At 54.2% G+C, this 25745-nt stretch overlaps 1 protein-coding gene across 2 annotated transcripts; it reads right to left on the reverse strand.

Annotated features, from left to right (window-relative positions):
* Nucleotides 1–25745, reverse strand: WNT9A (Wnt family member 9A). Of its 2 annotated transcripts, none has more exons than XM_037040062.1 (4): nt 25494–25745; nt 5942–6198; nt 4930–5180; nt 1–2965 (listed from the first exon to the last, which is right to left on the reverse strand). In XM_037040062.1, the coding sequence occupies exons 1-4, from the start codon at nt 25586–25588 to the stop codon at nt 2486–2488; spliced, it is 1083 nt and encodes a 360-aa protein (XP_036895957.1). In that variant the 5' UTR covers nt 25589–25745; the 3' UTR covers nt 1–2485. The 2 variants fall into 2 exon arrangements, with proteins under 2 accessions (XP_036895957.1, XP_036895956.1); XM_037040061.1 differs by having other exon boundaries at nt 4918–5180; nt 25494–25743.

Below are 25745 nucleotides of genomic sequence, written 5' to 3' on the forward strand. Positions count from 1 at the left end.
TATAATTTAAAATACGTTTATTTAGTGTTTCCATTTGTTTCTGGTTGTGTTACACAAAGCCGTTAAATAAATACATTCTCCAAGTCACTCGAGTACACACCTATTCACTATACAGATGAGGTAGAGAAGTGGGCAGGCCGGCTGGAGAAGCTGAACACCAGAGGAAAGTTGTCATATGTGAATGCCCCTCACCTCCCGACCTCCGGACGTGGACAAACCAAGCCCAGAACCCACATCTGAGCGGTTGGTGAGAAGCAGGTGGCCGGGACCCGCCTGGCCCTCAGCATGGTGGCCCACCCCCGTGGCCCCTCGTAGGCCTGAACCCGGAGCTCTGGCCCCACTACCAACATGTTTCTTCAGAGACCCTCTGCCACATGAAAGAGAAGCACGTTAAGGAGAGGTTCCATCAGTGGGAGTTGTTTTTTCGCTTAGCAAGACATTCTGATATATGTTTATATATAAACAAACCAGCCAGCAGACATTTTCAGTCTGCCTTGTTTAAAAAAAAATACTTTTCTTAATATTTATGACATATAGCTAAATATGGTATTTAATTTTTAAAAAAATCCTTCCTCTGACCTGCCACCTTTCCAGACCCAGTAGTGACTGGCTAGTCTTAGGATGGGAGCACGACGCCCCATCTGCTCTGGGCCCCAGCAGGTGGGGATCTGTGGGGACAACCAGGACGCACCCTTGCTCACCACACCCGGGCCATGTCCAGCCAGGCCTGCAGGGAACAAGGGGAAGGCCCACATCTGCCACTGCAGAGTCTATCTGGCTGCCTCCCAGGATGGGCCTCCAGAGCACAATTATTCACAAAGTGTTCTCTGAACCACAGGAGAATAAACTTTACTATTAACACTATAAAACAGGGACTAAGAGACCCACATTAACATAAATAGGTTTTCTTTTAAAAACACAGTTCCCTGGGGTTCCTGGAGCCCCCTGGGACTCCGAGGAACACCCTAGTTCAGTAGTTCCCGCTTCCACACTGCCTGCACCCTTGGAGCACAGCCACCCAGCCAAACAGGACAGGCCTAGGGCAGAGGCTCCAGAGCCAAGACTGCCATTCACGTCAACGTGGGAAGGAGAGGCCCATGCTAAAGAAGGACACAGGGTGGAGGCCATATCCAGCCACCCACAGATCACACCAACACACACACACAAGCACATGCTCACACACATGCACACATGTCACTCATGCCCTCCACACATGCACACACAACATGCACATAGCACACCTGCTCAGGTGCATGCACCCATGCACACACATGCATAGCCATGAACACATGCATATGCCCATACTCGTGCACACACCAGATACAGGCATGTGCCCACACGTGTGCACTCATGTGCCACACATGCATCTCATGTGTGCACATTGCACGTGTGTGAGCATATACCACACACCAAAAAGAAGCCAGGTCAATGTAGGCCATCCTTCTCCCCTTCTGTCAAAGATACGAGGATGGCCAAGGAACATAGCCATTTGCCAAATCCTGGCCCCAGATACTATCACATCTCTCCCCACCCTGCTTCCCCCCTAGTGACACAGAGCAAACTGTGTCTTCTTTGTGAAATAAACGCTCCAAGGGGCTGGCCCTGCCCCTCTGCCCATGAATAGCCCTTGGGGAGGGCAGGGCAGCCTCTGCCACTCCCAGCCCCAGAATCTGCATTTGGGAGCTGGAGTGCAGGACTGTGTGCCCACAGGCACCCTCCCCAGGACGGCCCCCCTGGGGACGACAGCCTGGACCTGACTTTTGGAAGCCCTGAGGGAGGAGGCCAGACACAGCTCACTTTAATTTAGAACAACAGCAACATCTCTCTTGACTTAGTGGTTTCAAACACAAAGCAGATCAGGCAAAGGAGTCTGGGAATAGGGGGCAAGGAAAGAGGAAGGGGCCCGTCCAGTCTGGAAGAGCCACAGCCTGGGATGCAGTGGGGACAGAGAAAATAATTATTATATATTAGTTAAATAAAAATAACTTAAAAGTCACTGTTATCACTCCAAACAGAAGTGTTTGATGTTGGGAGGGAGGTGACAGTGTCCCCCACACCTGGGTGTCTGGCTGTCCCTCTCTTAGTGGTTTGACTCTAGCCAGAGCTGGAGGAGGGCAGCCCACAGGCTGCTGCAGAAGCCCTGTGTAGTTGGTCATGAAAATGCACCATGCTCCTCAGAGGGAGCCCAAGTGTCAAGGGCGTTGTGATACAGGAACTGGAGTCTTAGGGACAGACACAGCCTGGAAAGCATCAGTGCAATGCTGTCAGGTCCCTGGGAGGGACAAGCAGAGAGTATGCAGAGGTCAGATCAGGCCTTTGAGGGGAGACAGAGAGGCAGAGATGGCTCCCCAGCCTGCCCTGGGCTCCTGCTCCTACCTCATGCCCACAAATGCTGGGGTCACCCAGTCTGGGGCTCAGTCTGCAAGTGTGGATGCCTCTGCTGCACATGCTGCGCGCACCCCTGGGACAGCCTGGCCAACTGGCACTAGCCCTTGCAGGTGTAGACCTCCTCCCGCTGAGTGCACTGCCTGCACTCCACATAGCAGCACCAGCGCACCTGGCACTGGCAGGGCCGTGTCACCACCCGGCTCTGCGTGTTATGGCCACGCCCACAGCAAATGCTCTCGCAGTTCTTCTCACGGTGGCACCTGCGGCCTGCAGTGCCTGGAGAGAAGCGGCCAGCCAGGCAGAAACTGGGTGAGTCGTCCAAGTGCACCAGCTCTGGTGTACGGGGCAGTGGGTCACCACCTGTGCCCAAAGCCCGGCCCCTGGGCGGAGAGATGGCGCCCGCCTCACCAGCAGCCTCGTTAGTGGTGCTGCCCACCTTGAGTGCCGTCTCGTACTTGTACTTCAGGCGCTTGCCCACCTCGTGGAAGGGTGCCAGCTGTCGCCAGCATGTCCGCACGGTGCAGGAGCCAGACACACCATGGCACTTGCACGTGGTCTCCACCCCAGCCTTGATCACCTAGAAGGAGGAAGAGAGGTGAGCCCGAGGGCCACACCTGGCACACTGCGACCAGACAACATGGATGACTCCAAACGGGCCAACAACCAGCACCTACCTCAGGACCAAACCCCATTGCCCCCAGACCTAGGCACAGCCCAGAGGGCCACCACCACCCATCACCCAGGCTCCCTGGCTCACACACCCATCCCTCTGCCTTCAAGCCTCAGACCACCTAGGACAGAGCCCTACAGCTATCAGCGTGGCCTCGAGTGGCCACCAAAGCACCTGTGGCACTGTGGCAATACTCCCTTCCTGCCCAGATGTTCCTCCCTGTGTCTAGGGCTGTCCCTGCAAGGACTGGACAGGCCACCCTCCAGCCCCACCATCAGCACCCTATCAGCCAGGACCTAGCAGTGTGCTCTCTGCAGAACTGCATGCCCAGTAGGCAGGATTGGCCACTGGAGCCTACAACTGAGCTGACCACCTCCCTGCCTGAGCACTGGGGCCTGGTTTGCTGTAAACAAGGGTGCCACCTAATCAACCCAAAAGTGGGAGGCAGCTGGCCAGGACAGGCCCAGAACCAAATTCTACTCAGGCTCTGGGAAGCTACCTGAGATCCAGATAGGATCCTTCTTCTTCCAGAACTTGGGTATCACCTGCAAAGCCAGAAGGTCAGGCCAGCTGCCCCACTGAGCCTCCTGGCAGACTGCCCACAAGGGGTCCCTGGAGGGTCGTGGGAAGGAAGGGCACGGAAGCCCTCTCCACTGGCCCAAACCAAGCCTGAGCTCTCTAGAGGGCCACCTAAGGGGATTAAGAAACAGCCACGTAACAGAAGAGTCACATTTAATGATATTTTGCTGAGAAACATGATAAATTTAATTAAAACACTGCTTACCCAGGCCTGGAGCTAATGGAACACTTTTTGTTTTCTGACTTTTCATTTACAGTTTATAAGAGACAAGTACAAAGAAAAAGAAAGGCCCTTGCCTGGGGGATTTAATCTCCCCACACCCCTCCCCACAGGATGGAAGGAGGGAAGGAGCTCCCCTTCAAGACTCAGAACTTCAGCTAGTCAATAACAAGGCTGAGACTGAGTGGGCTGTCTCTCATTACATCCCCCGTGGCTAGGGCTCCACATTCCTGGCATCCTGTGCAGGTCCTAGACAATGGCTGAGCCTGGGGTGCATTTGGTGGCCCAAGTTGCTGGGGTACTAAGGGCTATAGGTATGGGCCTGATGCCTATTCCAGTGTTGTGGGCTGGGGAGCCAAGGGCCTGCAGGGAGGGTGAAGGGTGGCAGGAGACAGGTCCCCTTGGGCCCAGCCAAAAACACCAAAACACACCTTTTCCTGAGTCTTCTGAGCTGGTTTTGCTCAGAAGAGAGTCCTGGCCACAGAGGAGAACCCTGAGGTAGAAGTAACCCCCAAAACACACACTTGGACCAGCAGCACCCCAGCCTTTCCCTGGGACCCCTGGCCTGCACACTCCTCATAATGCATGCACCTAGGTCCCTGGTAACAGCACTACTTGCCTCTCGGCTCTGGCAGGCAGGCTCTCAGTATGCCCTCCTCCTGGACAGACAGTACCCATGACAGAGACCTTCCTGGTAGCCTTGACAACCCAGGGCCAGATGCAGATGGGTCCAGACCCACCAGGCTCCACCCCAACCAGCAGAAAGGAGGCCTTCCAGCTCCAACTCTCCATGGGAGGCCAGAGGACACTCCCCATGGGAGGCCACTGGGAGGGAGGCCACCAGAGGGTGGGAGGCCACCCTCTGTGACATCTAGCATCTCCATCTATTTGGCAGGTAATGAGCCTTATATAGGCTGAGAATGGAGGACCCTGGCTGGTACCACCTGGCTAGAACAAAAGCACAGAGACAGCAGACCCCATCTCCTCCCAGCCCTGCAGCCCTTTCTGAGCCTGGCCTGCCCCCTTCACCACCGCCCCCATGGCAGCCCTCCCCGCTTGCCTTCACACCCACGAGGTTGTTGTGGAAGTCCACACGGGCACGCAGGTCCTTGCTTGACCGCCGGCCCAGAAACTCCTTGACGAACTTGCTGCTGTACTTGAGGTTGTCCCCGCAGCCGCCCCACTGCCAGGCCTCACGGTTCTCCAGGTCGGGAGCCTCGTCACAGGTGCAGCGCTCCATGCGGCCTGCGCTGCAGGCCTTGGCCAGTGCGTGTGTGAGGCCAGCCGAGGAGATGGCATAGAGGAAAGCCGTCTCCTTGAAGCCTGGGGAGGCAGTGGGGCTAGTCAGCAGTGGCACAGCAGCAGCCCCCCATCACTTTTTGCAGCCAAACCAGAACATTCCAGATGAAGCCCTGAAGCCCTGACTGCTGGTGGGATCCTTCCTGTGATCTACTTGGGGTACAGGGAGGGAGAATACCTGCCTACACTGATGGTGTACCTGGGAGAGAGGCTCTCCTCTGTGCATGAGTAAGGTGGGATGGGGAGGATCCAGGGGTACTGGGGCCTTGGTTCTGTCTCACAATCAGTGACCCCATTCTTCTGGGTCTCCCACCCACCAGAATGGCCCATGGCCCTAGGGAAGCCCTTCCTGGACCTGAAGTGCCCGGTTTTTAAACAAGGACATCGAGATGCTCTTAGAGTCCCCAACAGCTCCCACGTATGGAGGAGACAGGAGAGACGAGACGAAGCTCTGTGCTAGGAGCACCAGCTGGCCCCCTGCCGGCACTGGGCCTTGGCCACAGGCATGTGGCAAAAGCCATCAGCACTGCCTGGGGCCCTGTGAAAGCTGCCAAAGGCTCCTTGTCCTGCCAGCAACAATTCAGGCTTGTGTGCAAACAGGGCGGGAGAAGAGGTAGGGGCAGGAGGGCAGGGACGGAGGAGTTGGGAGGGGCAGGGCAGGAGCTAGCTCCAGTGTCTTCTAGGACCCAGCTCCTCTCCCTTGACCTGGGACCCCTCCCACGGTGCACTAGTGGTTGGTGCACCTGGGCCCGGCAGCCCGCTGCCCCACCTCCAGTGCCGCACACCTCGCTTGAGCAGGCTGGCCCTGTAGCGGCCTTCCAGGGTGCAGTTCCAGCGCTCGAAGCGGAACTGGTACTGACACTCCAGGGCGCTCATGCTGACTGCCTCTACCAGTGTCTCAGCCACACCCGGGTCCCGGCGGCACATGCGCCTCTGCTTCCGCTCCAGCTTCAGTCGATCGCAGGCCTTGTAGTGTGCCTGCACAGCCGCCTCTGGATCCAGGGTCAGCGGGAGGATGGTCAGGGGCTCGCTGCCGGTCAGCCTGTGCAAAGAGACCAGGGCAAGCACCGCCCCAGAGGAAGAGCCTCTGCACACCCACTCCCAGCCTGGAGGGCTCAGGAGGCACACATGCCCTCCCCCACCAGCCTCTTGCCCACTTACTCAGCTGGAAGAACTCACATCTACCATCCCCCACTGGGGGTGGGCCCCTGGAAGGGTCCTAGTACACTCCTTGCCCTCCAGCAGTCTGCCCAGGTGGTCCCCGGTCCCGACAGATCTGCCAAAACGCCTGCACCAGAGCAGACCTCCCAGTCCAGGACCCACGTGCCACTGGAAAAGCAGCCCGTTTTTCCCGCAGCTCCACCCTGGGCCCTGGGCCGCAGGGTCTATAATCTGCCCCCGTGACCTGCTCCACCCAGGGACTGGCAGGCCTGGCCTTCTGTATGCCTGCTGTCAGTGTCCCAGAGAGACAACTGCTCATTTGGGCCCCAGGCATGTCCATGCAGAGTCACATCCAGACCCTCAGTGCTTGGGAGGACAGAGGTCCACCTCAACAGGGACAGGGCTTAGAACCCCCATTCGAGCATCCTGGAAACAAGCCTCCCACGTCAGCCCACCCATGGGAACTGTGGTCCCTCACCACACCCCATCCTCCCTCCTGCTGCTCCTGGAAAGGCCCCACCAAGGGGCACAGTGGCCTCAAGGCTGACTCCCAGAGCCACAGCTTTCTTCAGGAGAAGGGATTGGTGGGCCCTCCTAGAACCCACCCTGTAACAGATCCTAGCAGTGATGCTCCTCTGGGGACAACCTGGATACTGACTTTCAAAGCTCCCCAGTCCCCCACTCCCTTTCAGGGTCACCCCATACATACCCCAGCATGGCTTCTCCCAGGCCCTGCCTGGAGTCGGGGCATCTACGCTGCTGAGGGCCCAGGTGGGCCCCAAGACCCTGAAGGGGCAGGGCCTGCCTCATTCATTCCAACCAGCTCTCTGAGAGCAGGAGAACCAGTGGGGAGCCAGGCAACACTGAGGGACACCAGGACAAAATGCCCCAGGATGCAAAGGGAAGTAGCAGACAGGCAGGAGCAAGGTATCCCTAGAGGGTCACAGAAGCCACAGAGGCAGGCCCCAGACCAAGGGTGCATCCCACACCCCATCCCTTCCACACTCTGGCTCAGTGAGAAGACCCACCCCAGGCCGGGACCCTACTCCCCATATGCTCAGCCAGCATGCACCAGAGTAGGGCTCTGGCCATGTCCTCAACTAGATCCCATACCTGCAAACTTCACTGCAGGGCCAGCTCCCTTCTGAATGATGCTCTGAGCCAGGAGCCACCCTTGCTCCGCTCCCCGCCCCGCCCCCCCCCCAGCCAAGCACAGTGGGAGGCCAGCATGGGCGAAGGCTAGGGGAGAACTCCAAAGGTCCTGAGGCACAGGATGGGGCCAGAGTGGGTGGCCCAGAGTTGCAGGTAGAGAGGCACCAAGGCCTTCAAGGACAAGGTGCTTGTGAGCTCCAAGCTGGGATGCTGCGCTAGAGAACAAGCATGTAACGAAGGAGGCAAGCAAGCCAGCCAGAGACCTGTACCCCAGTGCCACTGCAGGGTTTAGGGCTTCATGACTAAGGGCACAGGGACACAGCAGGGACTGCCATGGGCAGCCTCATGGACTTCCACGCCTCCTGCCCAAAGACAGCTGCTGAGGCAGACGGGGAACAGGCAGGGGCCCGCAGACCCCAAGCTTGAGGCTAGAAAAGCTGTGCTCCCCACACAAAGGCAGCTCACACAGTGGAGACTTGTCCCCAGACAGGAATGTCAACAGCTGTGCCCAGAACGAGTGCCAGGCAGCAGAAACCCTGCAGCCTCCAACTTGCTCGAGATTAGCCAAGTTCCAGGCAGTGCCAAAACATTCCAGCATCCAAGAGGACCCCCTAGGGCAAGACCAACATAAGGGAACCTGGGGCTAGCCTAGGCAGGGCAGCTGTGAGGATGAACAAGGAGAGAGGAAGGAGGGTGGGCCACAGTATCTCCCAACCACTCTGTACAGGAGAGAAGAGGGCGCAGGTCCCCCACCAGGGCTGTACCCAGGCCACAGTGCACATGAGGGCTAAGGGCAAGAGCTCCCCATACCTGGGACCAGCCTGCCTCCCTGTCCAGGGAGGCTGAGGACAGGGCTCCCCCATACTTGGGGTCCCCTCATCCACACTGTATATGGGGCCAAGAACAGGAGTTCCATAACACCCAGGGCCAACTGTGTCCACACTACACATTCAGGGCAAGGGGAGGATTCCCCCACCCATACAGGTGGCATGAGGCTACAACCGTGATACAGGTACACTGTTCTGCTCCCATGGCAGCCCCTCCCCAACTCTCTAACACCCAGACAGCCCTTGCCCAGACCCCTAAACTGTCAGGGAGTGTTCAATGCATGGCCCTGCCTCGGGGCTCTCAGCCTGGGATGCAGAGGACAGACCCTTATGGAGGTGCTCGGTGGCAATAGAAGTAGGCAGATGACATCTGGGGCCAGGGAGCAGGGCTGGCCTGGCCTCGATGGAAGAGGCCCCAGTGATAAGAGCCAGGGGTCCAGGACAGGAACCCAAACCCAGAGGAACCACGGCAGTGATGGAGGGAAGAGGAGAGGTTTATAGACCACGCCTAGACTCCGGCAGGCTTTTTCAGAGTGACTCAATCCAGAAGACCTTGAGAAAGTAATAGATTTGACTCTAAAAATACAAGAATCTCTGCACAGTGAAAAAGTAGCACAGAGTTTTAAAAAACAATAAACAAGAGTTGGGGGAAATGTTGCAACTCAGATCCCAGACCAAGGGCCCACTTCCTTTGCTTGTATGCTGTGCATGTGTGCACGTGCACATGTGTGCACTGGTACTTTCCTTAAAATCAATAGTGAGCGGAGTCCATTAGAAAGGACACAAGTGTGAACTTACAGTTCAAAGGAAAGGAGGAAATACAGCCGCTGTTAAAGCTTAGCCTCCACCCCAATCAAAGGAACACGGAATAAAAATATACTGATGTTACTTTTCATTCATCAGATGAGCACAAATCTGGTAAGATTATTGTCCAGGATGAGGAGAGGTGTCCCTCTGTGGCTGGAATTCTGGACTTATGTATCTACGAAACTTTACCCACAAATACAGGCTACAGATGTGTTACCTTAAAACATACACACATCGTTCACACATTACTCAACTCAGTGCTGTCACACTACAACACTGGAGGTGCTGTTGGTTACACAGTCAATCCCTTATCTGCAGGAACATGTTCCAAGACATATGTTCCAATATGTTCTCAGTGGACATTTAAACCTGTGTAGTGCACCAAACCCTTCCCATGCTGTGATTTTTCCCGTACTTACACACCTATGATAAAGTTTAGTTCATAAATTAGGCACAGTAAGAGATTAAGAGCAATAGTAAATTACAACAATTCTAAGAATGTACTGTATAGATGTTATGTGAATGCAGCCGCTCTCTCTGATAAGCAAGCTGGTCACCAGGACAGGTATTCAGAGACTGACAGGCAGGGAGTGTCTACAATGTAGGGACGCTGGACAGAGGGACAAGTTACATCCTGGGTGGAATGGAACAGACAGTGTGAGATTTCATCATGCTACTCAAAACATCACACAATTTAAAACTTATGCATTGTTTATTTCTGGAATTTTCCACTTAGTATTTTTGATTACGGCGACTGGAACTGCATAAAGCAAAAATGACTGAGAATTAGGGAGCTACTGTACAAAAAACTGGATATGGACTAAACGACTGGATCTATCCCTCCATGACAGACTTGGCCTGTCCACCTCAGTGCTGCATGTCTTGTCTGCAGGTAGGCACAGGAGCAACCCAGGACACAGGTGGCCTGGGGCACAGGAAACACCCCTCTCTCACCTGTGGCCTGTGAGCTTCTCACATATTGTCCTGTGCATGTGTGACATACCCAAAACAACATTCAGCATACAGCAGGTGGCATAGGTTAAGTCCCTCACCTCACCCCCCCACCCAAGTGCAGGTCCTCAACCCTGTACGCTAGCCTGGCAAGGAACCTCTGCCCACTCTACCTGCCTTGGGGGCTGTGCCTTCCAGCCCCAAAAGTGGCCCAGGCCACCTGGCATAGCACAGGCCCCAGCTCAGCCTGCCCAGCTGCTCAACGCAGCTGCTGGCCCTCACCCCCACCCCAAGCAAACGTCTAGCCCAAGGCAGACAAGCCGACAAGCCTACACAGGCAGCCTGTGGAGGCAGTGAGCCGGGGCAGGCTGCCCACAGGTGGCAGCCCCTTGAGAGGCAGCAGAATCCCTCCAACCCCTGCTTCGTCGGGCTGGCCACCTCTCACAGTGCTGCACCTGCTTCCCAGGAAGAAATAACAATAAGACCTAAATGCACTTTACCACATTCAGGTATTTCTCTTTAATCTTTAACATTCTCAAAAGATATAGTGTGTCCAGGGAAGTGTAGAAGCAGCTCTCACTCAGGAAACAGCCAAACTTTTAAAGAAAAAATTCATATGTATCCTTCTTAAACTACTGTAAAAACTGGAGAGGGAGGAAACACTTCCAAGCTCATTTTATGGAGCCAGCATTAACCCAATACCAAAATCAGATAAAACCACTACCAAAGAGAGAGACAGAGATGGTGTGGGGTGGGGTGGAGAGTATGAGAATTACAGGCCAATATCCTTAATGAGCAATGATACAAAAATTCCTGACAAAATATTAGCAAACTGGATTCAAGAGCACATTAAAAGGATTATACTCCATGACTAAGTGGGATTCATACCAGGGATGCAAAGGTGGTTTGACATCCATCAATCAATTAATACAACACATCACACTAACACAATTAAAGATAAAAACCACCATCTCAATAGATGCTGAAAAAGCATTTGACAAAATTCAACACCTTATTATGACAAAAATGCCCAACAAAGTGGACATAAAAAGAACATACTTCATTACAAAGGCCACAGATGACAAACCCACAGCTAACATCATACCCAACAGCTAGTGAAAAGCTAAAAGCATTTTCCTTAATGTCAGGAACAAGACAGGGATGACCACTTTCACCACTTTTATCCAACACAGTACTGAAAGCCCTAGCCACAGCAATAAGACAAGAGAAATAAATAAAAGATACCCAAATCAGAAGGGAAGAAGTAAATCATTATCTGCAGTAGAGACTCCACCGAAACTACAGGTGTTTTGTGGTTCTGAACTAGTAAATGACTTCAGCAAAGTTGTAAGATACAAAATCAATATACAGAAATTGGTTGCATTTTTATACAACAATAATGAACTATCAGAAAGACAAATTAAGAAAACAATTGCATTTACAAGTTCATCGAAAAGTATAAAATGCCTAAGAATAAATAACCAAAGAAGTGAAAGACCTGTACTCTGAAAACTGTAGGACAATGAAGAAATTAAATTAAACACATAAATAAATGGAAAGATATCCCTTGTTCATGAGTTGGAAGAATTAAATTGTTAAAATGCCCACACTACCCAAAGCAATCTATAGATTCAATGCAGTTGCTATTAGATACCAATGGCATTCTTCTCAGAACTAGAACAAATAATCCTAAAAGTTACATGGTACCACTAAAAATCCCAAATAGCCCCAGCAAGCTTGAGAAAGAACAAAGCGGGAGGTCTCACACTACCTGATATTAAATTATACTACAAGTCCACAGTAATCAAAACAGCATAGTACTAGCATAAAAACAGTCACACAGACAAATGGAACAGAATACAGTCCGGAAATAAGCCCACCCCTACATAATCAATCTATGACAAAGGAGGCAAGTGAGGTAAAGACAGTCTCTTCAAGAAATGGTATTGGGAAATTGGACATACACACACGCAAAAAAAATGAAACTGGACCACTTTCCAACACCATACATAAAAATAAACTCAAAATGGACCAAAAACTTTAATGTTAGACCTGAAACTATAAAATTCCTAAAAGAAAATATAGGCAGTAAACTCTTTGACATTGCTCTCAGCTATATATACATATATTTGGATACTATCTCCTTGAGCAAGATAATAAAAAGAAAAAATTAACAAATGGGACTACATCAAACTAAAAACATTTTACACAGTAAAGGAAACCATCAATAACATGAAAAGACAATCCACCGAATGGGAGAAGATATTTGCAAATGATACATCCGATAAGGAGTTAATATCCAAAATATATAAAGAACTCATACAACTCAGCACACATAAACACACAATATACTCAAAGTCAATCTAATTTAACAAGTGGGCAGAGGATATGAAGAGACACTTCTCCAAAGACAACAAACAGGTGGCCAACAGACATATGATGAGATGCCCAACATCACTAATCATCAGAGAAATGCAAATTAAAACCACAATGAAACATCACCGCACACCTTTTATAAGTCTAACATTAATAAATCAACAAACAAGTGCTGGTGAGATTGTGGAGAAAGGGCAACCCTTTCGCACTGTTGGTTTGACTGTAAACTGGTACAGCCACTGTAAAAAGCAGCGTGGAATTCCCTCAAAAATTAAAAATGGAATGGCCTTATGATCCAGCGACTCCACTTCTGGGTATTAATCCAAAGAAAACAGAAAACACTAACTTGAAAAGATGCACGTACAGCTATGTTCACTGCAGCTTTACTAGTAACAGTCAACATAGAGAAGCAACCCCGATATCCATCAACAGACAGATAAAGATGTGGTGCGTATATGCAACGGAATATTATTCAACAATAAAAAAGAATGAAATCTTGCCACTTGCAACAACATGGATAGACCTAGAGGGTATCATGATAAGTGAAATAAGTCAACCAAAGAAAGACAAATACCATATGATTTCTCATATACATGGAATCTAAAAAAAATGAATGAATAAAAAAAAACAGAAACAGACCCATGGTATAGAGAACAGGCTGAGAGTTGCCAAAGGGAAGGTAACAGGGGGGTAGGAGGGGAGTAAAACAGCCAAAGCAACTTAAAAAAAAAGAAGAAGAAAGTTGGAGGGTTGATACTACCCGATTTCAAGATTTATTATAAAGCTCAGTAACCAAGGAAGTATGGTGTTTTTGTCAACATAGACAAATGAAGCAAAGAAACAAAATACAAAAGGCCCAGAAATAGGCCCACACATATATGGGAAACAGATTTTGCTAATAAAGGTGCAAAAGCAACTTGGTGTAGAAAGAATAATCTTTTCAACAAATGGTAGTGGGGCAATTAGACAGCTATATGCAAATAAATAACTGATCTATACTTTCTACTGAATATAAATATTACCACTAATTCAATACAGATCATAGACATAAATGTAAAGCCTAAACCTTTAGTACTTTCTAAAAAGAAAGCCTTGTGCTGAAGAGTTCCTGAGTCCCTGCCCACAGAGGTCCTAGGAGACCACCATCCAATCCCCACAGCACCCACACCAGGTGCAAATGTCCTGCAGGAAGGGTGGGCATTTCCACCATTCCTGGATGAAGGTTACCTTTCCATTCTCTTTATGATGTCTTTCTGTAAACAAAAGTTCTTAACTTTACTGCACCTCAGTGTTTAGCCTTCTCCTGTCTGCTACTTCTGTCTCATTTTAGAAACCCACTCCTGTTCTAATATCATGAATACAGTCCCCTAAATATCCTCCAAGAGCTCCCCATCTTGCTGTGCACCAATGCTAGGAAGTGGAAACCTTCTGCTTTGCCACGTCCCCTCCACATGCACAAACTCACATGGGAGACAAGGGTGCTCTGAAGGCTGGCAGGACACTACAAGGCCAGAGGCTTGGAAAGTGAGCCCACAGAGCCAGGACACACTTACTGTGTGAGAGGAAGACTCCCACCTCTCTGAGGGGCTGTTAGGACAGCTGGCCTCAGCCCCATTCAGACAGGGTGGCAGCAGGTGTCCCCGTCTACAGGTCTCAAAGAGAAGCTTTTGCCACTTCACTGTGAAATATGAAGTTCACGGGGTGCCTCCCATGTATCAGGATATATAAGTTCCCGCTGCTTTTAGTTTGCTAGGAGCCTTTTAAAAATCATAAATGGGTGCTGAACTTTATCCAATGTTATCGCCATATCTTTTGGCATGTCGTCACTTTTCCTTTGATTGGCTACAGTGGGGATTCCCACACTGGACAGCCGTGATCCCAGGATCTCAGTGGTGTTTTGTCTGGGCCTTTCGCATCTCTAACTTTCTTTTTTTTTTTAAGAATATTTTATTTATTTTTAGAGGGTGGGGGAGAAAGAGCAGGGAAAGATCAAAGAGGCAATTAGTTGCCTCTCATGTGCCCCTACTGAGGACCTGGCCTGCAACCCAGGCATGTGCCCTGACTGGGAATCGAACCAGCAACCCTTTGCTTCACAGTCCAGTGCTCATTCCATTAAGCCACACCAGCCAGGTCTAACTTTCTTCTCTGTGCTCTTCCTGCTGAGTTTAGGTGCCTGACTGAATGTTCTTTTTTAAATGTCCTAAAAGAGTTGTGTCTACATAACTGTTTGGTAGAACCTGTCATGAAGCCACACAGGCTGACCTTTTCCTGGTGGAACGACTTCCTTTCTGGTCCAATTTCTCTCTTCTCTCTTTTTAAAAACAACTTCATTGAGATATAATTCACATACCATAGAATTGAATGTACACAAGTCAGTGTATTGTTGGATAATCACACATATGGGTAAATAGTCACTTTTAGGGTATTTTCATCACCTGAAAAATAAACTCCATACCATTCCTGTCTCTGTGAACCTGTCCTGGACGGTTCATATAATAAAATCACACACCGTGTTGCTGGCTTGTCACTGCGCACAACATTTTCAAGAGTCATCCACGTTGCAGCAAGTGTCCGTGCCTCACTCCTTCTTATTTTCGAACAACGCCCCATGGGGGATGGAGCCTGTCCTGTTCTCCCCTCAGCTGACGGACAGGAGAGGAGGTGCTCACCCGTTGGCCCCGATGCACAGTGCTGCTATGACCACTAATGCGCTCACTGACTCATTTCTCACGAGCTCGGCCCCATGTTGCTGGGTCACAGAAGAAATCCATGTTTAATTGTAGAAATGCCAGACAGTTTCCACAGTAGTCTCACCATTTACATTTCGGGGACCCAACTTCTTAACTTACTATGGTATTAGTTGACAGTTCCCTATCTTGAGTTTGTTTCTGTTAGTTTTCTCTATTTCCTCTGAAGTTTCAGATTTACTAGCATGAAATCCTTCATTACCTCCCCTTTGCTTTACTCTGTACAATCTGTGAGATGTTCCCCATAGCAGGACACACATCCTATGCCTCCTCCTCAGACGTTCCCCAGACCTTCACAGATGCAGCCGTATCCAACTCCAGTGCTTCCCTTCTGTTCATCTCTCACCGCTACTTCATTCCCTCCACATTCTTTGGATTTAGCTAACTGTTGTCCTCCTCACTTCTGGGAGGACTTGCGAGCTTCTCTACACTTCTAAAATGTGCTTTTAAGTTGCTGCAGTCACTGATTTGGCCTCTCCAGAAGTGCAGCCTCGGGTTCCTGTACTGAGCCTGGGTCACAGTGCATCCTTCAATCTCTTCCCTTGTTTCCCACTTTGACCTATGGCCTGCAGAGTTACTGTGCCGTGCCCTACATCCTCTCTGTGTCTCCCGCACATGGCTAGTCAGCTGGGAGCTGCTCACAACCCTGTCACCTCAGTCTGACCCCAGAGGCTTTAGTTCATCCTTTCTACTGGCCATGCCTGTTTCCTCTTTTTCTCCTTTCTTGCCTCCCTTTGGGTTATTTTTACTGTTCCATTTTCCCCTTTGTAATCTGGTGCTTTACATTTCCATTATTTTCATGAATACCCTCAAAATTACACGAGGCTATAACTTACCCACATGCAACATGGTCAACACTGTCCCTTCTGGGCAACAGGAGGCCTGAGAGCACAGCCCCTTGATGCTGGATGGTGTGCTGCTGTGTATTCAGTTCCGCTTTTAGGACAAGAGGTTCTTCAGTGTTCCCTGTCCCTTCACACAACTGTCTTCTCACTTCACTCCTTCCCCTGCCTGGAGCGTGGCAGGGTGCTCCCCACGCCTGAGTTGAGCGTGCCTGTCTCCTTCAGAGCACCGCGTAAATGTCTTGATCTCACTGTGCTACGGGCAGTTACTTTCTTTCCCACACTGCATCTCTGGTGAGTTGTCAGCTTGAGGACCCTCAGAAGGGTGACCTGCATTCTGTTTCTCAGGCTGCTTTAAAATTTTGTGCTCAGCATTTTGTGCTACCAAGTTGTTATACTGCAGCCCAAACTTTCACGTTTCTGCTTGGAAAGACACTGGGCCTCTTTGGTCCCCTTGACTGCTCCCAGAAGTTTCAGGAAATCCTTGGCCATTCTCTCCAGACACTGCCCTGCCCCCACCCTGGGCACCGGTGAGCGTGCAGGGCCTCCTATGGGCCCCGGTCTCACACCCTGTTTGCCATGGTCTCTTGCCAAGGCCACACCCCAGGAATGTCTCCTCACCTACCGTCCAGTTTGCTAATTCTCTTCAGCTGTTTCTAATCTGCTTTTAAATCAGTCCACTACCCAAAATTTTTCCCCAATTCTACTTGGGCTTCCAGACTTGCTGGGTCAATCTGTGTATCTCATTCCTTGCAGAGAACGAAACTTGCTTTGTGCTGCACACTGACTCATCCAGTGCCATCATTTCGGCGTGGCTTTGGACACACTTCCCCGAAGCCTGGTGATCCCTGGACCTGCTGGTCACCATATTTGACAATCTGTCCACGAGAATAAGCTAAACAAAAAATAAAGGGACCCATTCTCACTCCCACCCAGGACCCCAGAATGTGACCTTACTTGGAATAAGGGTCTCTGCAGATGTGACCCAGATGAGGGCCTGGAAACAAGGTTGTTCTGCGTTGGGCCCCACACTGTTGGGAACCTCGCCCTGACCAGCGCTGACTGCCCACAGCAGCTCTGCAGGGACCCAAGCTTTGCTGCACAGCAAGTGGGACAGAGCCTAGGACAGCCAGGGCTAAGTCTGTGGACACCTGTCCCTCTCTGAGGGCCAGGCCTGAGGCCATTATGTGTGCACGCTTGGGGACAGGGGCCACCCCTCTCAGCTGGCCACACACCGTCACACCTGCCCCCAAGGGCAGCCAGGTGGCAGATGGACACTGCTAGATGAGGGTTGGGGGGTACAGGTGTGGCCCAGGCTGGGGCCAGAGATGTCCTTGCCCTTAGGGCCCCATCCCTGAACAGCCCGGCCAGGCCTGGCCCACCCTGTCCTGCAGCCCCTCACCCAGTGTCTTGCTTCTTTCTGCTGGGGGTGGGGTAGTGACAGATTCTGACTGCCCTCCCTCCTGCCAACAGGCCTGGCCACCCCAAGGGCCACCCTGCCCACAAACGCAGCTCCCCGGGCATGGGGGAAGCTGAGACCCTGAGCTGGGCGGAGGGGAAAAGGCTGGAGTTCCAGAAGCCGCAGTGCCCTGCCAAGGAAACCTCAGCCCCACCAGACGGCATTTAATTTCTGTGTGAATCAAATTCAAAACAAATTCCAGTGCTGAGACACTGGTTCTGAGGTTAACCCTCCACTCTCCTGCAGCCTGCAGCCCCCTGTCCAGCACACGGGCAGCAGAGATGGGGGCAGGGGGCAGAGACGCTGACCAGGTCTTGGTGCTTCTGAGTGCTCCACCACCACCCAGTGCCCAGCATGCCAAAAAGGCCAGGACAGGAGGCTGTGGACAAGACAGCCCCATACGGACACTGGGGCAGTGTGAACAGCCCCATGTCTCTAATGTCTGTCACCTCCATCAGCTGGGAGAACTGCAGGACCCCTGTCTCCCTACTTCATGGGGCCCCAATGTTCAGGGGCACACACAGCTCCCAGTTCCATCACTGACTGCCCACCCAAGGAAAGCTTCTCACACTGGTCCAGCCACCCTGAGAGTCAGCTGGCAGACATATGACTCAGCAAGCCCCCGGACATGGGGACCTGTGCTCTGCCTAAGAGAAATGTCTGTCCACCTTTGGTGGCTCCCAGAGCGAACAGAACCCACAGGACCCACAGACCCTGAGGACTGCTGGTGACTGGCCCCTTCCAGGAGCAGGATGCTGGAGCCCAGAGTGGAAAGGGGGCCTGTGGGATCCCAGCTCCACTGACGGCTGAAAGGAGAAGACGGGCAGTGGTGGCTTTGTGGAGGAACCAGAGCATCGAGGCCGCCTCTGTGTCCCAGTCATCACACCCAGATGGCCATAGATCCACAGGGGTGTCATGGAAGGACAGGCAAGAGTCCAGGCAGGTGCTTGGAGGCCATGGGGGGACCCCATCTCAGAGGCACCTCGATGACTGGCTTCCTACCCAGACCAGGCCTGCCAGGTGCAGGGTACAGACAGGGTGGCCGAGCCGGGAAGGAGCGGCTCTGACATGTGCTGCTCTGGGAGCCCCTGGCAGCCTCTCCACACAGGCCAGACCACTTCCCTGGCCACATCTACCTCAGGTATCGCTAAGAAAAACAAACGCAGCTTGAGGCTTGCCTTTTTCCATTCCCTCGTCCTGCTGCCGGTCTCGAGGTGCAGGGCCTGCCAGCTGGGCGGCTGGGCTTCCTCCTGCGGCCAGAGGCACTAGGCCAGCAGAGAACCACTGGGAGGGGTAGGAGAGGACGCAGGCAGGTCCTCAGGTCACAGAGCCTGGCTGCCTCTCGCCACCCAGGTCGGGGGCTGCCCTCCTGCGGTGGCCCCAGCACAGCCACCTGCCAACCTGACCGGCCCAGCCCACAGATGTCCCTCGGTGATTAGCCCTCTTGGGAACGTCATTGCCCAGTCCAGGCCACCAGGCCTAAAGCACAGCCAGCCACCCTGCCCCACCCTCATCCAGCAGAGCGCCAGGCTCTCACCCTGCACCCTCACTCTGGGGACTCCAGGCTGCCCTCCGCCCCTCTGCATGGCACCCATGCCACCCACAAAGCCAGCATCCAGATATCCACCCCAGGCCAGCAAGTGTGAGGGCAGCAGGCAGAGGTCAGAGCAGGGGCTGGCCCACCTGGTGAATGCCTTGGACTCCAAACTGGGCTCCTGGACCCAAAGCCAGAGGAAGCCTCTGGCCCAGCACAGTTTGGAGGAGACCCCACGAGGGGTCCTCCTGGCCTCCTCAGAGGGGAGCTCGGGCTACAGTGAAGTATGATATTACGGGACTATCCTCTGGCTTCCTAGAGCAGCTGACAGCTGAGGCTGACCTAGAGCATGGCGGCCCTGCCCTACCTGCCAGGGGCTTCCCAGTGGGACCCGGCCTTGGCCACCTTCCAGACAACTGGGCCTCCTCCTCACCCCACAGCCCAGCCAGAGGGGTGGGTACCACAGGGGCACTCACCACCCACAGGGACAATACACAAAGGGAGCTGGTGCCCCCAGGCCAGGATTAAGGGGACTGAGTGCTGGCCTCTGACAGGTGTCATTTTTCTTTGGCCAGGAGAGCAGAGCCAGGCTCCTTATCAGCTCATCACTCCTCGGAGTCCAGGGCCTATGGCCCACAGGGAGAAATCCTGTATGCAGATTCTTTCCCATGAGAAAAGCTGCCCACACACTTCTCCTATTGTCTTCAACACTGAGACACCCCTGGGCAGGGGTGTCTTTGGCTGGGGCCACCCTGGAGCTGACACAGAGTCCTGCTGGTGCCTGAGGCACTGGAGTCAGGTCCAGGGCCACAGTGGCAAGAACAGGAGCAAGATTAGACCAGCTGTCCAACACCCCCACTCAATCCAGACAGCCACCGGCTGTGGCAGGACGTCTGCTCACACAGCTGAGGGAGCCAGGTGGCTGCGGTTTCCTCCTCACCTCAGGCCCAGTGCAAGGCTCGCACACAGCACTCCCCGTCACAAGCCCCCAGCACAGAGCCCTGTCCTGGCCCTATGCTCCCACCTACCTCTATCTGGTCTCTGAATTGGGCAGCCGGGAGAGAGTGCCCTCCCCTCCCCGGGCCTGTGGAAGGAGGCCAGGGCAGGCTAGTGCCAGCAGGGTGAGGGGGTTCATGGTCCCCTAGAGCAGGCTGGCTAGGAGGAGGATAAAGAGGGCCAGACACTGGAGACCAGAGATGCAGGAAGTGGCTGGTCCTCCCAACCTCAGTCTATCTGCCTGCTCCTTCCACCTGCCTCCCCACTACTGCCCCGGACCCACCTGGGATACCAGGACACCTCGGTCCCTTTGATGGCCTCCAGGGCCCCAGGACCATGAGTACTCGCAGAATCCCCCATCCCTGGAAGGCTGAACGCAAGGCCCCTCCACACACCACCACCCTCCCCTGACCGGAGTGGCCCCCTGGCCTGGCATTTGGAGGTCTCACCCACAGGGCACAGGGCCATAACCAAGAGACCTCAACATTCTCAGTGTGGCCTCTTGGCTGCCCTAGACATGGCAATAAGGTTTTTACCTGGGTCCCCCTGCCCCTCAGCTCCTGGGAAAAACCACCAGAGCACTCTGCTCTCCATGGCCTGTACCCCAAACTCTGGGTCCAGGCACGGCTGTCCTGAGGTGTGTCTTCATGGACAACACCCTCCTGACTATCATCCACGATCCTGCCTGCTCCGCTCTGTGTACCACCAGCCCTGGTTCCCAGCCAGGGGCTGCTGGGGCCTCTCTCTCCCCTGTAGTCCCTCTCTGGCTGCCCACAGCTGGACCTCGGCCCACATCCCACACACAGCCCCTGTGCCCCACTGGGACCACCCTACTCTCCTGGCAGCACCCTCTCAGGCCCACCACACAGCCTCATCACCACTCCGAAGCAGGGCTGCTCCTCTGGCCCTAGGAGGCTGCCCTCCCTCTTTCATCTTGGGACCAGCTGGGCACCCTTCCTCTGAGCTGCCTGCAGGCATGTGCCCACATGCCCTGACCCCACTGGGCCCCAAGCTGGGTGCCCAGAGAAGCAGAGGGAGCCCTCACCTCTCTGACGCTGTGTGCATGGCTCCTGTGACAGCAGCCCCTCCAGGGAGCACTAGGGCAGCCTCCTCAGTCAGGCCTCCCACCAGGCCTCAGAACAAACACAGACAAGCAGCTGTACCCCAGCTCCTCACACAGCTAAGCTTGGGGCCAAGCTAGGAAGACCTGCGGGGGCAGCCTCCATGTGCAGGGGCCAGACAGTGGGCTGTCACAGGTCAAGAAACCAGGTTTTCCTCAGTTCAAGAAAGATCCAAAACATATAAAGAACTCTTACAACTTAACAACAAAAAGAGAAACTTAACCAAAAATTGAGCAAAGGAACAGAACGAACATTGCTCCAAAGAAGATACGCAGACATCCAACAAGCCCATGGCCCATGAAAAGACGTCACCTCACCAGTCACCAGGGATGTGCGCTCATGCCCACCAGGACAGAGAGTATAAAAACAGTTAAAAATTATAAAACCATAGAATAACAATCACTGACAAAGACGTGGGGAAACTAGAGCCTTTGGGCACTGTGTGTGGGAATGTGAAATGGTGCCCCACTGTGGAACACAGATTGGTGGTTCCTCCAAACGTTAAACAGAGAATTAGCATGTGACCCAGCAACTCCACTTCTGTGCACACCCACAAGAATTAAAAACATATGCCCCCCAAAAACCTGTACACTCATGTTCACAGCAGCATTACCCACAACAGCCAAAAGGTGGGAACAACCCCAAAGCCAACTGAACGGATGAGAAAAACCGCATGTGCCCATCCAACTGAATGTGCTCAGTCACAAAGAGGAACAAAGCACTGATACACGCTGTGACGTGGAAGAATATTGAAAATGACATGCTCAGTGAAATAAGCCAGACACAAAAGGCCACATATCATATGATTCCATTTGTATGAAACGTCCAGAACAGGCAAATCCAGAGACAGAAAGTGGATTAGTGGTTGCCAGGGGCTGGGGGTGGGGCAGTGGGATGTGAGGTTTCTGGGATGATGAAAATATTCTGGAATTAGATAGGGTGCTGGCTGAACAGCTTTGTGGATGACTAAACACCACTGAGCTGCCCACTATAACAGGGTGAATTTACAGGCTGTGAGTTACATGTCACTAACAAAAACAGCCTCACACCCACTTGGCCCCCCATTCACAGCGGTACAGAGCACCTCAGCTGCCTTTCAGACCTGCTCGGAGTATCCCTCACACTCCAATGCCAATATCCAGCTAGGCTAGGGGAGCCGTCAGTGCCACACCTAGTGCTGCCTCCTCCATGCAGGCCTCCAGGCAGGAGGCCTGGACCAGGGAGGTAGGACCAGCCTGCAGACTGTGGGGTGCAGGGGCCAACACAATGAAATAGCCTCAGGACTCCTGACACCCCTTCGTACTTCTTTTGAAGAATAACCAGGCTGGAAGCCACTGGCAGCCCTGTGATGCAAGTCTAGTGACCTTGCTGGAACCCCTGCTGCAGGCTGTTGAAACATGCACCTGGATCCAGAAGCAAACAGCCGTGAGGGGTCCCAGAGCCAGGCACAGTTCCCCACAAGCCCCAGAAGTGGCCCTGTGTAGGAGCTAGCAGGAACCTTGCCCCGGGTTCTGGGGAATCCCCTTGTGACCAAATTTCAGCACACACCTGAGGATACAGCCAGGAGAGGGACTAGGTGCTGGCGAGCACCACCCCCTATCAACACCCAAGGCAGACCAAAGCAGTCAGCCTACCCAGGTCCTTGAGTCTGTATCCCCAACTCGCCAAGAAGCCTGGGGCAGCCCTCCTGCTGGGAGCCATGGGGAGGGGTTCCCCCCTCCTTCCAAGAGGACATGGGGATAAGGGGGCTAGGCCCCCCAGCACAGGCATCTCTGCAGCCCCGGGAGAGCCAGATGGAAATGCCACCTGCTAAGCATGCCAGAAAAGGACCAGGTCAGAAGAGAGGATAGCCAGCAGGCAGCCTGGAGGGTCCTGCCTAAGTGGCTGGAGGCCAGAGGAGGGCAGCAGGAGCAGGGCAGTGGATCCAGGGTTGGGTTGCAGCCTCACAGAGGGGGCAGGGAGGACTCCCGCCGCCCACGTGACCCTCCCCCAGGCCAGCCTCTCTGGGTTTCTGGGCTGTAACTGGAGCTGCCCTGACTGTGAGCCTTCAGCCTTGGTGCCAGGCAGAGATTTCAGAGAGGGGGAAGGGATAAGAGGGTCTGGATCAGGTCCTTCCTCCTGCTCCCTCTGCCCTGCACACGGAATACAGAGGCCCACTGGATCCAGCTGGACCCTGCCTCTCTTAGGCCATCTCCTACTCCCTCTCCCTCCCACTTCTGCCCCTGTGCTGGGCCAGGAGAAAGGAGACCTTGGCCCAGCAAGTCACCGTGGGCCAGAGGCAGGGCCTCCATACACAGTGGCACAGAGCACAGGATGTGTTACCCAGTCCCCTCCTCCCAGGCCTGGCCCCACCTTAGGAATCCACCCTGTCCACCACTGTCCTGAGGTGTATGCTGCATATGGACCCCTCCAGCACCCGTCCCTTTCCTCTTCTCCCAGTCCAGCTGTTGCTGGGCCTGCTGCCCTCACCCTCCACGCCCACCAACCAGAGCCCTGACTCCTGCCTGGTGCCAGGGATGGCAGTGGTTCCAGCAGAGCCAGCTGTCACACCAGGGCAGCGCATCTGCCTCCAAGCTCCTCAGGATCCTCATTTGATCGGGCCTTTGGGGCCAAAAGGCAGAACCAAGTGAGCTGGCTGGAGAAACCAGAGGGCACCAAGCTTTGCCCACATGCCACATGGCCACCAGGACTTTTCTCTGAGGGAGTTGAAATAGACACACTAACAGCTCAAAAACTTCCCCAGAGGTGCACAGTTCAGGGAAAGTGAGGAAAGAGAGATGCTGCAGGGGTGGGGGCCAGGACTGGAAGCCAAGAGCCCAACCTCCCCCTGAACTGATCTTTCCTAGCGGAAGTGGGGCAGCAGCAGACTCCCAGCAGAGTACAGCCAGAGCAGACAAGCCCAGGGTTTGTCTGGAGCCTGGTGAACAGACCTGCGGCTGGGCCAGGACAGCAAAAAGGCACAGCTGGCTGACAGGACGGCGTGACTCACTCATGGACGGCCATCCTCTGACCCTCCCTCTGCCCACGAGGGCGAGGTGAAGGCTGCACAGATGGCGTGCAGGGGCGTGCCAGCCTCCCAACAGCCTGGGCCGCAGTTAGGGCCAGCCCCACAGGCAGCCAGGAAGGAGAGGGCCTTGGGATGGGAGCTCCAGGTAAGGGGACATGGAGCTGACCCTGGAAGACAACCCAAGAGAAAGGAACAGAAGGAGAGAGGGGAGGAGGAGATAAACACAAAGGAAAAGTTTCCCATGAAAATATTTTATTTTCTTTGAGAACAGGATACACCTGCAGGGCTCCTCGCCCAGTCAGCTTCTCCCTGCCCTGGCGGTGCCACATTTCTGGACCAACAGGGCCCTCTGCCGGCCAGGCCGCCGCCCGCTGGCGCGGGGGCCAGGGGCTAGGGAACAGGTGAAGGGCGGAGGGCAGCGGCCCAGCGTGGCCGAAGGACGCCTCGGACAGGAGTTGCGGCGAGAGAATGGGCATGACTTTCAGAGTCAGCGTGGGGCGGGAAGGGGGTAGGCTGAGGAGAGCCGTATGGCGGCTCGAATTGGTGCCACCCCAAACTTCAGCGTAGCCATAAGCGTATCGCATCGAGGGTCTTCAAAGGTCGCTGGGTTGGATATCCCAGACCTGGAAGTGAGGGGCAAGCCAGGGGAGGGAGGAACGGCGGAGAGGGACGCGCCAAAACCACCCACTCTGTTGCTGCAGAGAAGCGCACGGGACAGCGACCCCCGAGACGGAGGGCTGCGGCGTTCGCGGCCCCACCAGGCCCTGCGCTCCGGCCGGGTCCCACGGACGCGCTCCCGAGAGCCGGGGCCCGAGTGAGCGTCAGAAGCAAAGCGCAAGAAAAATAAATTCCTCCGGCTTGGAGTTATTTTTTTTTTCCTTTGGGGCTCAGTGCAAGGAACATCTGGATTTTGTACGTATTTTTTTGTTGTTGTTAAATTAACTTCTCGAGGAGAGAAAGGAGGGGGAAGCTGCAAGGGCGGTGGGTGGGCAGGGGCTGGGAGGCTCCAGCCGTTTGGCAAGAACTCGGCGGCCTAAAGGAGCAGGGACCACACCTTGGTCTCTGAACTGCAGGGAGCCCGGCGCTCGGCTGCGGCCGCGGCAATGACGACTCCAGAGTTACAGAGGACAGCGGCCCCACGCCAGTCCGTCGGGTACGCGGGCCCCTCTCCCCGCGCCCCGAAGAGGGACACGGACTCCCGGACCCAGCGACGCGCGCGCCACAAACAAACAGCTCCAGGCAACCCGACGGCCCCCACCAGTCCAGCCCGGCGCACCTGGTGGCCCCCGCCCCCGCGCCGCCCCCGCCCCGGGCCTGCCCGCCAGTCTCCCCGCCCGCCGGGCCCCCAGGCACCTACCCGAAGTAGGCGGCCGAGGGGCGCAGTGCGGCAAGTAGCAGCGTCAGCGCGAAGGCCACGGCCAGCCAGCGCGCCAGCAGGGGCCCATCCAGCATCTTGCCGCGCCACGGCGGCTGACCATCGCGCTCCTGGCCCCGCGCAGGGCGCCCCGCGGCCACCGCCCTCTTATAGCGCCCGGAGCGCCAGGCCGGGGGCGGGGCCGCCAGCTGGGCCCGGCCCGGGGAGGGGTCACGCCGGCGCCGGGGGCGGGCG

The sequence above is a fragment of the Sturnira hondurensis genome, unplaced genomic scaffold (genome assembly GCF_014824575.4).
Source record: "Sturnira hondurensis isolate 20B ecotype Veracruz unplaced genomic scaffold, ASM1482457v3 Scaffold0002582, whole genome shotgun sequence".
In the NCBI taxonomy this organism is placed as follows: Eukaryota; Metazoa; Chordata; class Mammalia; order Chiroptera; family Phyllostomidae; genus Sturnira; species Sturnira hondurensis.

Bases quoted from the DNA above. Each gene is read 5' to 3' on its own strand.
- WNT9A (XM_037040061.1), bottom strand. From the start codon at position 25,588: ATGCTGGATGGGCCCCTGCTGGCGCGCTGGCTGGCCGTGGCCTTCGCG. The intron at 6,199-25,493 runs GTAGGTGCCTGG...CTCTTTGCACAG, and splicing joins CCCTCGGCCGCCTACTTCGG to GCTGACCGGCAGCGAGCCCC. The intron at 2,966-4,917 runs GCAAGCGGGGAG...TCCTCCTTCTAG, and splicing joins ACAACCTCGTGGGTGTGAAG to GTGATCAAGGCTGGGGTGGA.